The 12,233-nt window shown below is 37.8% G+C and overlaps 1 protein-coding gene across 4 annotated transcripts in view; it reads right to left on the reverse strand.

Annotated features, from left to right (window-relative positions):
• LOC111143676 (dedicator of cytokinesis 7) overlaps positions 1-12,233 on the reverse strand; it is a 224,750-nt gene that overhangs the window by 187,518 nt on the left and 24,999 nt on the right. For all 4 annotated transcript variants that reach the window (XM_022497507.1, XM_022497506.1, XM_022497505.1 and 1 more), the window contains exon 2: positions 9,575-9,680. In XM_022497507.1, the coding sequence (XP_022353215.1) occupies positions 9,575-9,680 (106 nt within the window). The remainder of the gene's footprint in view (positions 1-9,574; positions 9,681-12,233) is intronic.

The following is a 12,233-nucleotide window of genomic DNA, read 5'->3' on the forward strand; positions in this document are numbered from 1 at the left end:
TACTTTTATTTGATGTTATTGTTGATTATTCTAATAAAAACATATAACCAGTCTGTAGCAGGCTGGGCCCTCCAAAGATCTCCACATCCCAACCCGTGAACCTTAAATGGCAAAATAAATAAATAAATACAAATAAAAGGGTATTTGAAGATATGATTAAGGATCCTAAAATGGGGACATTATCCTGGATTATGTAAGTCCTAAGTACAATCATATATATCCTCATATGGAGACACAGGAAATTTGGTGCACACAGAGGAGAAAGCCACATCAAGACACAGCAAAGAGAAATTTGAAGATTCTGGCATTAAAGACACAACTGAAACGGCCTCAAGCAGCCACCAGACCTGGACAAGGCAAGGAACTGATTCTGAAGGGAGTCTCTGAAGGGGTGTAACCTCACGAAAACCTTGACTTCTGCCCACTGATATTAAATTCTGAACTCCAGCACTGTGAGAGAATAAATTCCTGTTGTGTTAAGCCACACAGTTTGTGGTAATTTGTTCCAGCAGCCACAGGAAAGTAATACACAGAATCTGTTAAAAGTATCTATTAGCAATAATAGAATATTCACAGAATTCCTTAGCCAAGTTGAAATTATACATTTTAATAAGATACCCTACTTCTTATCTAACATGAGAAAAAATATTAAGCAAAACTGTGAAGAATTATATAACAAATTAAATAACAAATTATATAACAATGAAAATAAAATAAGAACATGTAATTTTTCAAGATGTTCAACTAGGTAAACACACTGAGACTCGCAGGTTTGTGTTACAAAATAGAACGTGTTATAATCTATGATGCTTTGGATGAACAACCCCCAACAGGTAAAGCAACATTTTAAAGATAGTTAAGTAAAGTAAAAAGTGACTAGCAAGTCATAAACACTCAAATGAGAGTCGTTATTATCATTATATGCTTTCTCATTCAAACTTCTCCCAAACCCTGTAAGTTAGAGAAAGTATATCAGTTCTATGACAAAGGGCATTTGTGCTCAAAAAACTCAAACGGGTGGCTGGGTGGCTCAGTGGGTTAAGCTGCTGTCTTCGGCTCGGGTCATGATCCCGGCATCCTGGGATCAAGCCCCACATCAGGCTCTTTGCTCAGCGGGGAGCCTGCTTCTCTCTCTCTCTCTGCCTGCCTCTCTGCCTACTTGAGATCTCTCTCTGTCAAAAAAATAAATAAAATCTTTAAAAAATAAATTAATTAATTAAATAAAAATAAATAAATAAATAAATAAAACGAACTCAACTCCTGAAAATGAAATAGCCACTAATGACAGTGTAAAATTTAAAAAGGGGTCATCAGGCTCTATAATTCATGGTTTTTCATTCATAAGCATTCCATCTTACCTATTCTCTTAAGTACATCAAATACTATCATGCTGTATAGTTTATACCCCATATACTATCCCTGTTCCTTTTTTTTTTAAGATTTTATTTATCTGACAGAGAGAGAGAGATCACAAGTAGGCAGAGAGGCAGTCAGAAAGAGAAAGGTGGAAGCGGGCTCCCCGCCGAGCACAGAGCCTGATGCGGGGCTCGATCCTGGGACCCTGAGATCATGACCTGAGCCAAAGGCAGAGGCTTAACCCACTGAGCCACCCAGATACCCCCTATCCCTGTTCTTAATACAGGGAAAGAAGTAATTCAATAGGGAAATAGAATATTCTTCAACCACAATTACTGAAAAAACTTGGTATCTATACTGGGGGGAATGAATCTCAATCCTTACATTACAACATAATTTAAATTGAGATGGATCATGGACATAAACATAAATATACTAAAACCATAAAACCGCTAGATGAAAACATGGGAAAACATCTTCATGATTTGGGAGCAGGCAAAGGTTTCTTACACATGACACAGAATTTTAAGAGAAAAATCTGACATATCCAAAGATAGTTAAAATGAATAGGCAAGTCACAGTAAGAGGAAATATTCACAAAACATATTCAACAAGGGACTGGTGTCTACAATATATAAAGAATAACAAGACAAACCACCCTCCCAAATCAGGGGTAAAGTTGACAAGGCATTCACAAAGGAAAACACAGGAATGGTCAGTCAGCACTCAAAAAAGTGTTCAATGTTTAAAGTCACTAGTACATACACATATTTTTCCCTATTCTCCCCACTAATTACAACTATAAATCCTGGACAGTCTATACAAAATAAACAACAGAAGACTAAAAGGTAGAGAAAAAGGCAAATCAGTAGGGACCTTGGGACTCAAGAAATGGTGTTATCAGTGGGTTAGCTAAAATTTCTTTTTGCCTTGTTTAGAGCTAGAAAGGCTCACAAACCAGAAACACCAAGACACATGGCATGGGGTGAGTCGGGGGAAGGAAACCCCAATAAAATCCTATTCTCCCCAGCCAAAGGACCAAGAAAGGGGCAGCACTACGAAATAGAAGAGTTTTCTTTCTTCCTTCATTTCTTTCTTTCTTTCTTTCTAAAGATTATTTATTTGACAGAGAGTGAGAGCGCACATGCTCACACAGCACTAGCAGGCGCAGAGGTAGAGGGAGAGGGAGAAGCAGGCTCCTCACTGAACGAGGAGCCCAACACGGGGCTCAATCCCAGGACCCCAGGTCCATGACCCAAGCTGAAGGCAGATGTGTAACCGACTGAGCCACTCAGGCACCCCAGCAAAACAGAAAAGTTTTAGACAATAACCACTCTACTTCAGCCAAACACTGTATGAAAAACTGTGGACCCACCAATATCTACACAAGCAAGACCAAATGGAAAGCTAGACTTCACCCTCTCAAAGTTATAACAAGGCATCCAACACTCCCACCAAGCATGGATTCAAAGAAGTCAGAGTAGGGAACCAGGATTTTCATACCTACTAGGAGCTATGAGCCTCCCACCTTCACAGTGTCAATGGAGACCACGTAGGGGCATCTACTCACTCAGTAATAACAAGGTACTTCTTCCTCTTACTGTTGGGATAGCATATGAGGCGGTCTATATATAATACAATAAAGGGTAAAGGGACGGAAAGGTACATAAGATTTCTAGACTTCACTCAAATTGTTAAAATGTCAACACTAGTTTTGTGATGTTATGTAAATATAATACCTAAGCAACCATTAAAAAGGCTATACAAAGATAATGCACTCAATCAGACTGCAGATAATCAAAATGGAAATCTAAAAAAAAATGTTCAGATAACTCAGAGGGAAATTGGAAAAAGAAAACAGAAAAACGAAAAAACAGGGACACCTGGGTCGCTCAGTCAGTTAAGCATCTGCCTTCATCTCAGATCATGATCTCAGGGTCCTGGGATCAAGCCCCACATGGGCTCCCTACTTAGCAATGAGTTCACTTCTCCCTCTCCCTCTATGATCTCTCTCGCTCTCTCTCTCTCTCAAATAAATTAATTAAAAAAAAAAACAGAACAAAAAATAAAATGGCAGACTAAAGCCCTAGCAAAATAATAATAATATTAAATGTAAATGTCTGCATACACCAATTAAAAGAGAACAGCAGAATGGTATGACCCACCTGTATGGTGTACAAAAAATTCACCTCAAATAAGACAATATAAGGAAGTTGAAAATAGAAGAATGGATAAAGATATACCATACATACATTAATCAAAAGAATTCTGAAGTGGCTATATTAAAATCAGACCTTGGGGGCCTGGATGGCTCAGTTGGTTAGGGAACTGCCTTCAGCTCAGGTCATGTTCCCAGAGTCCCAGGATCGAAGTCCCGTGTCAGGCTCCCAGCTCCACAGGGAGTCTGCTTCTCCCTCTGACCTTCTCCCCTTTCATGCTCTCTCTCACTGTCTCTCTCTCAAATAGATAAATAAAATCTTTAAAAAATTAAAAAATAAAATCAGACCTCAGAACAAAGTAAAGTATTAGATAAAAAGGGACATTACCTGATGATAACAGCTATAATCCAAAAAGAAGACTCAGGAATCTTTTTTCCCCCCTTAAGATTTATTTATTTATTTATTTATTTATTTGACAGAGAGAGAGAGAGATCACAAGTAGGTAGAGAGGCAGGCAGAGAGAGAGGGGGGAAGCAGGCTCCCCGCTGAGCAGAGCCCGATGCGGGGCTCGATCCCAGGACCCTGGGATCACGACCTAAGCCGAAGGCAGAGGCTCAACCCACTGAGCCACCCAGGCGCCCTGGAGACACAGCAATCTTAAAGGTGTATGTACTAAATAGCTATAATTATGTGAAAAATTAAGAGAACTGAAAGGAAAAATAAGATATAATCTACAATTAAAACTGGAGACTTCAAAACCTCTCAACAACTGATAGGTAAATGGACAGAAAACCAATGAGGATATGGTAAAACTCAAAAGCACCATCAACCAACAGGATTTCACTGACATTTATAAGACAGTCTGCCTAACAGCAACAGAATAAACACACTTTTCAAAAGCCCAAACAGCATATACCAAGACAGACCATATCCTCAGCCATAAAACAAACCTCAACAATTGTAAAAGAACTGAAATCACAGTCTGTTCTTTGACTGTAATACAAACAAATTAAAAATTAGCAATAGAAAGATAACAGGACAATCTCCACTTAGAAAATGAACAATATACTTCCAAATAAGCCATGAATTGTAGAAGTCTGAAAAGTGTAATTTAAAAAATACGTTGAACTAAATGAAAATATAACAAAATTTGTGGGGTGAAGGAAATGCAAATCAAAAACACAGATACTACTTCACACCCATTATGATGGCTATTATAAAAAAATGGAAAACAGGGGCGCCTGGGTGGCTCAGTGGGTTAAGCCTCTGCCTTCGGCTCAGGTCATGATCCCAGGGTTCTGGGATCGAGCCCCACATCCGGCTCTCTGCTCAGCGGGGAGCCTGCTTCCTCCCCTCTCTCTCTGCCTGCCTCTCTGCCTACATGTGATCTGTCTGTCAAATAAATAAATAAAATCTTTGAAAAAAAAAAATGGAAAACAAGTTTAGGAGAGGATATAAAGAAATCAGAAGCCTTTCAAATGTTCCCAAAATAATCATACCAAAAAACAGAATTCCATATGATCTAATTCCAAGTCTAGGTATTCCACCCAATAACTGCAAATGGGACTCAAACAGACACTTGTACACTCGTGTTTACAGCAATGATGCACCAACAGCCAAAACATGGAAACATGTCCATCAACAGATGAATAGATGAACAAAATGTGGTATATACATACAATGGTATACTACTGAGTCTTAACATGGACAACCCTCTGAAGAAATGCTGAGTGAAATAAACCAGAGACAAAAAAACAAGTATTGTATGACTGCACTTTATAGGATATATAGAACAGACAAATTTATAGAATAGAAGAGAGGTTACTCGGGACTGGGAGGAAGGGGCAACTGGGAGTTACTGTTTAATGGGTCTACAGGGTTTCAGTTTCAGATAATGAAAAATTTCTGGAAATGGACAGTGGTGATGGATAGTGGGGGTGATAATTACATAATATTGTGAATACACTTAATGCCACTGAATTATACACTTAGAAATTGTTAAAATAATAAATTTTGTTACATATATTTTACCACAATGTAGATAGATAGATAGATTGAAGTCAACTTTTTAAAAAAAAATTTTAGGTCATGTTTCTTTGCCCAGATATTATTTCTAGGGCAGCATACCTTTCAGGATTCAAAGTGTCACAAATGAATATTCAATGGAAATAATGACAAAAGCTGGGAGTCCTTGTATATATCTAATTCAAAATTAATCTTTCCTCAAAGAATGACCAACCATACATGAGTAAGTCTTAGGGAAGGAAAGGAAGCTGTGACACTTTCTTAAAAACACCAAAAAACGATCTTGTTTCCCAAATTCACACAGGTCACTGGCTTTCTAGAGGCGGTGTTAGCTAGACTTGGATCACAGAATCAAGTTTATTTTTGCTACAACTACCTCCCCTCCCTCTGATGCCCAACAGAGACAGCTGCTTGGGTTAGTCTTGGAATGTGGTGATGAGCTGATTATAACGATAAATTATTTTGCAAGACTCCAAGGAAAGATCCTGTATTTACTGACCCAAGGGAAGAGATTACAACATGATTTTCTAGAAGACTGTGGCTGGGGGACACCTGGGTGGCTCAGTCAGTTGAGCAGCTGCTTTCAGCTCAGATCATGATCCCAGGGTCCTGGGATCAAGTCCTACATAGGCTCCTTGCTTGCCAGGGAGCCTAGCTTCTCCCTCTGCCTGCGCTCTCTCTCTGAGAAGAAAGGAAATAAAATCTTTTGGAAAAAAAAAAGAAAGAGCATGGCTGGGCTGTAAGCAGAGTTAAAGGGTGATGAGAAGCAATAGTGAAGCACTACAGAACCTCTAACAGGCAACGGTACCACACTTTCTTCAACAATCATTGTGTTGGGATTTGGAGGACATATTTAGTGTTAAGATCTCTTTCAATCTTTTCTGGTGCACCATCAAAAGTTCTGGTATTTGACAGAGGTTGTTTTGGGCTGGGGATGGGAGGTTAACAGGTGACAGATGAAGAGTTTCTTTCTGAGGTGATGAAATGTTCTAATGACTGTGGGAATGGTTGCAGACATCTGTGAATACATTAAATCCACTGATTTGTAAATTAAATGGGTTAACTATTTGGTGTGTGATTCAAACTCCAATAAAGCTGTTAAAAAAAGTTAAACCAGAATCTAACAGTTACAGGAAATATGAATGATAGAGAAATGGGTCTATAAGGAAGAAATTTCAAAAAAGTTCAACCAGAATCCTAGTCAGCCACAGGGAATGAAGGAGATAGAGAAACAAATCTACAAGGAAGCAAACATAAAATCCAAAAAAATGGTCAATTCTATAAGGCAACTAATTCAATTTTCTCAATAAGCTCAATGGCATAAAAACAAAGTTAGAAGTTGGGGGAGGAAGAAACTAGTTGTTTTTATTTTTGTTTTAGCACAAGTGAGCTAAAACCAAATGCTATGTGTGGATTTTATGTGGAACTCCATTTGAATAAAACTATAAAAAGATATTTATGAGATAATCAAGGAAATTTAGCAGGTACGGGATATTAGATAATACCAAGGAATTACTGTTAATTTTGGTTAAGTGTGATAACAGCGTTGTTGTTAAGTAAGAAAATATCAATGGTTATACTTGTCTTTCTATTTCTATGTATGTTTAAAGATTCCCAAAAGTTAAAAATACTTTATCAAAGAGAATACAAGAAGAAGACAAATTGATGTCAGCAAGCTCTGACAATCCTTTGAAGGAACTGTGTTGCAAAGAGCAAAGAAATACAGAAGGCTGGGGACAGGTAGAAAAGTAGGGCAAAACAGAAGGATTTTTTTAAATGGGAGAAATAACAGCATGTCTGTATACTGATGGGAATGACTGGGTAAATAGGGAGGAAAGGTGATAAAGGAGAAGGGAGAATTACTAAAGGGGTGCATTTCAATAACTGAGTCAAGCAGGGACTGACTCATCCCTCCGCTTGTCCACGAGTGGTTCACCTAGAGTCACAGGTGTACAGGTAGACTACATGGGTACAGATGACAACTGGTGAATACACATGGTGGTAGGAGTATGTGGATGTTCTTTTCTGACTTGCTTCAATTTTCACAAGTACAATATGAAGCCAAATTATCTGAGGAGTAAAAATGGGAAAAAGCGATTAGGGCTTAAGAGTAGGAGGCACGAAATAAGCAAACTGTAACAGTGGGGAAATGAATGAACTGGGAAAACATACTATCTGCCTGGAAATGTTAAAGCCTTCATGAGTGAATGCTCATAAATCGAGGAAGACCATTCATTAGGATTATGTTTTTCTCCAGACACTCAGCTGCCCAAGTGCAGGTATGAACTAAGCGGAGAGCTGGATTTTGAACAGCACTGAGGTTGTGCCAGTGAAATGAAAAGTTAAGGAATTCAAGGTTACATGCAAGAGAGTCATTACAATGATCATCAAATAATTTAAGTTTGGTAAGAAGAGAAAAGAAAACATGAAAGTGTGAGGAGCAGGAAAAAGTCAGTAGGACCATGGGATTCTAGGTTTTGGGGGTGAAGGACAGTTGGAGTCGGATACCAGAATAAGACGGGCGCCTGGCTGGCTCAATCAGGGAGTGTGAGACTGACTCTCGATCTCAGGGTCCTGAGTTCAAGCCCCACACTGGGTGTGGAGCCTACTTAAAAATAAAAACAAATTTTAAGAAGGATACCAGAACAAGAGAGCAAGAAAGGTAAGAAGCAGTAGCCAGAAAGTAAGAAACATAAAACTGAGATTACAGAGGGGTCACGATTATTTATAATGGCCAAATCTAGGGCATGACTACAGAAGTGAGTGGTTGAGGTGTAACACAGGACATAGAATATCAGTATAAAAAAGGAGTTCAAGACTCTGAGAGGGTATTAAAAGGATCACCTCCATGTACATTAAAATCACCTACAAATGCATATATTCTAAAACTTCTCCAATCAATGTGTTACTGTTGTTAAATGTAAACTCCATCTTTAAAATTTTTAATAATGCAATCATTATAAACTTGTTATCACAAGGTAATCAAACTATTATGTTCTGGCATACAATATATTTTAATAACTGGTATCCTTTCTTACCTAAATGAAAAAAGTGTTAATACGTAACTCTACCCAAGTCACTCCTTTTTTTTTTTTTTTAAGATTTTATTTATTTATTTGACAGACAGTGGTTGATCACAAGTAGGCAGAGAGGCAGGCAGAGAGAGAGAGGGGGAAGCAGACTCCCTGCTGAGCAGATGCAGGGCTCCATCCCAGGCCCCTGAGATCATGACCTAAGCTGAAGGCAGAGGTTTAACCCACTGAACCACCCAGGTACCCCTACCCAAGTCGCTCTTAATTACTTTTTTAGTTTTTGACAAATGGATGTATATTTCTAATTCATATTCTTACTATAACTAGTAAGTATCAGTTTTTTATCAAAATTAATTATCCTGGAGCACCTGTGTGGCTTGATTTCTGCACAGCTCATGACCTCAGGGTCAAGAGACGGAGCCCCTGCAGGAGCTAGCTTAGGATTTTCTCTCTCCCTCTCCCTCTTCCTCTCCTCCGCCCACTCCCCCAACCGACACTCCCCATCCGCTCAAGCTTTCTCTCTAAAAATTAATTATCCTCACATGCCAGTTTCCTTATTAAGAACACATATGCTTATGATTCTGACATAGTAACTGGTTAAGGCAATGATTCACTACCTGTATATTCCCTTCTATAAAAGGGGACAGATAATACTACAAATCTACGTAATTATTTAGTATTTCCTTCAGTACGTATTCCCAGAATAGATTCCTAAATTTTCCTGTAATGAATCACGTTGGATCCAGGGAGCCTTCACTATAAAATTCCAGAGTTGATAAATCCTGAAGGTAGAGTTTCAGAGTTGACTAGGAAATCAACACCTGTATTACACCTCCTAACCCTATTACCCAACTCAAATTTCAGGAAAGAGAAGGGTGGCAACAAATAACATTATGAGACTAGTGACGGAACCCAATCCACTGGCTCGTCTTTGCCCTATTTTTTCATGGCCTCATCAGTAACGTGCCAGTTAACATCCCATATTTTAAATATGTTACTTACTGTGGTATGATGGGATATACTGCCAACAACGTTGAGGTTTTTGAGCAGTTGAGGAGAACCACTGTATTGTCCAGAGATCTGCTTCCTGACTTCAGCAGCCACAGTTCTATAACAAAAAAAGTAAATATTTTACTTAAAAAGAAAACAACCACGTTTAAAATGGAGGCAAACTAATTACTTAGTTTGCCTCCATAAGTATATTAAATATTCATTTAAAAACCAACAAAATCTTGGGGCGCCTGGGTGGCTCAGTGGGTTAAAGCCTCTGCTTTCAGCTCAGGTCATGATCCCAGGGTTCTGGGATCGAGCCCCACATCGGGCTCTCTGCTCAGCAGGGAGCCTGCTTCCTTTCCTCTCTCTCTGCCTGCCTCTCTGCCTACCTGTGATCTCTGTCTGTCAAATAAATAAATAAAATCTTTTTTAAAAATTAAAAAAATAAAAACCAACAAAATCCCAAGAGTATCAACAGGGCCATAAGTTCATAAAATACTTCGGTAAATACTGCCTATAATACAGTAGAACATCTTATGCTGATGTCACAAAAGTGACAGCCAACTTACAGAAGGCTTTTTTTGTATCTGGCATTTCAGGAAACATACTTTGGCTTTCAACACAGCAGAAAGCTATAATAAGACATACACACACACACACACACATACATATGTATATATACATATGTACATATATATTAAAATGTACATATCTTAAGGATATAAAATTCTAAAATATTTATAAACAAAGAATTAGGAGGAAAAAAAACTCCTCCTTCCTTTCTAATATCACTAGCTGCTCATTCATGCCCCAGAAAACTATCTCTTAATTTTACTTAACTAGTAGAAATCATCCTTAATACTCTGGCATTAATGGCTTTCCATAATCTGACCCTAATCACCTTTCCAGCCTTGCATGTCCTTTCCCAAATTCTTGTGAGTGAATATAAATTGCTTCCCACAAAGATATTTCTCTCCTATACTCACAAATTCAATTCTTTTTTTTTTTTAAAAGATTTTATTTATTTATTTGTTAGAGAGAGAGAGAGCATGAGCACAGGCAGACAGAGTGGTAGGCAGAGGCAGAGGGAGAAGCAGGCTCCCCGCTGAGCAAGGAGCCCGATGTGGGACTCGATCCCAGGACGCTGGGATCATGACCTGAGCCGAAGGCAGCCGCTTAACCAACTGAGCCACCCAGGTGTCCCACACAAATTCAATTCTTAACTCGTTTTAGGCTAAAACTCAAATACCAAGACATGTATACAAACACCTTAGCTCATCCCAACTAAAAATAATACCACCCTTCATTAAAACTCTTAGAGCATTTATGATCTAATGCATTTTCCTCCTTCCTAGTTATTTTTCCACATTTTATGTAGCTCTATATAAACAAGAGGCAGTGGTTTCATTCATCAATGTTTTTCCTAAAATATTGAACATGCAACACTCAAAAAAGGTGACTGGTTATGAAATATACAGTATTACTGAAGTAATGAAGTAATACTGCATATTATGTATATTACTGTATGTTATGAAATATACAGTATTACTGAAGTATAAATGAAGTAAAACACAAAAGCATTACCACAATACAACAGATTAAGTTTATTTCAATTAGGAAAAGTTTCATCACTTCAAGCTAACCCTTGGGGGCATACTAGTATTTCAAATTTATTTACATAGCATTTCTAAAACAAAAATATTGTAGAAATTCAAATGACTTCACACCTCATCAATATCCATATTCCTTATATTTCACAAAACTATAAAACAAAATATTCAATGAGTTCTAAATCCTGTAACTGAGAACTTCCTCACATTAGTATCACTTTTATTAAATAGAAATTATAATTAAAAAAAAAAAGAAATTACAACTCAAGAACACAAAATAAACACCACCATCAACAGATTTTGTGCATTTCTTTTTCTGTAGTCAATATCTAACCTCTACACTATGATCACTAACTGTCCACTTCCTTATTTTATAAAACTAGCCTTCTGGGGTTTTTTACTCTTTTCCAAAAACTAAACCCTATTTTCTCCTATCATTCTACTGCAAATAAATTAAAATAGGTCTAATGACCTAGTTTCCGGGACAGCCTTGCTAACACAGTAGTGTTAGCAAGCCAGAGTCTGAATTCAGAGCCCTAAACATCTTGGTCCTCATCCAAATCTCCAGCTGAATTTCTGAACAATCTCATTTTCCAAAAATTATCCAGATTTGTGATACAATCTTTTCCCCCACCTTCTCTTCCAGACCTCCTTTCATTTTTCATGTTCAACCATTCCACACATATTTACTGAGCCATATTTTTTGAAGTAAGTCTCAAGATACTGATTTAGCTCAGCTTTTTTTAATGGGTGCTTTTAGGTACTTTAGACCATTTCTGTGTTTTATAAAAGGCTAACCTGTTATTCATAATTACTAAAACCTAGAAGTTTATCCTTCAACAGGTAAATGCATATACAAATGAGGTACATCCATACAATGCAATATTATTCAGCAATAAAGAGAAATAAGTTATTAGGCCACAAAAGATATGGAGGAACCTTAAAAGAATACTGCAAGTAAGAAGCCATTCTGAAAATCCTGTGTATGATTCCAACTATACGACATTTTGGAAAAGGCAAAACTATGAAACCAATTAAAAAAAAAAACAAAACAGGGT

This window comes from Enhydra lutris, unplaced genomic scaffold, assembly GCF_002288905.1.
Source record: "Enhydra lutris kenyoni isolate GAN:26980312 unplaced genomic scaffold, ASM228890v2 scaffoldscaffold9, whole genome shotgun sequence".
Taxonomy (NCBI): Eukaryota; Metazoa; Chordata; class Mammalia; order Carnivora; family Mustelidae; genus Enhydra; species Enhydra lutris.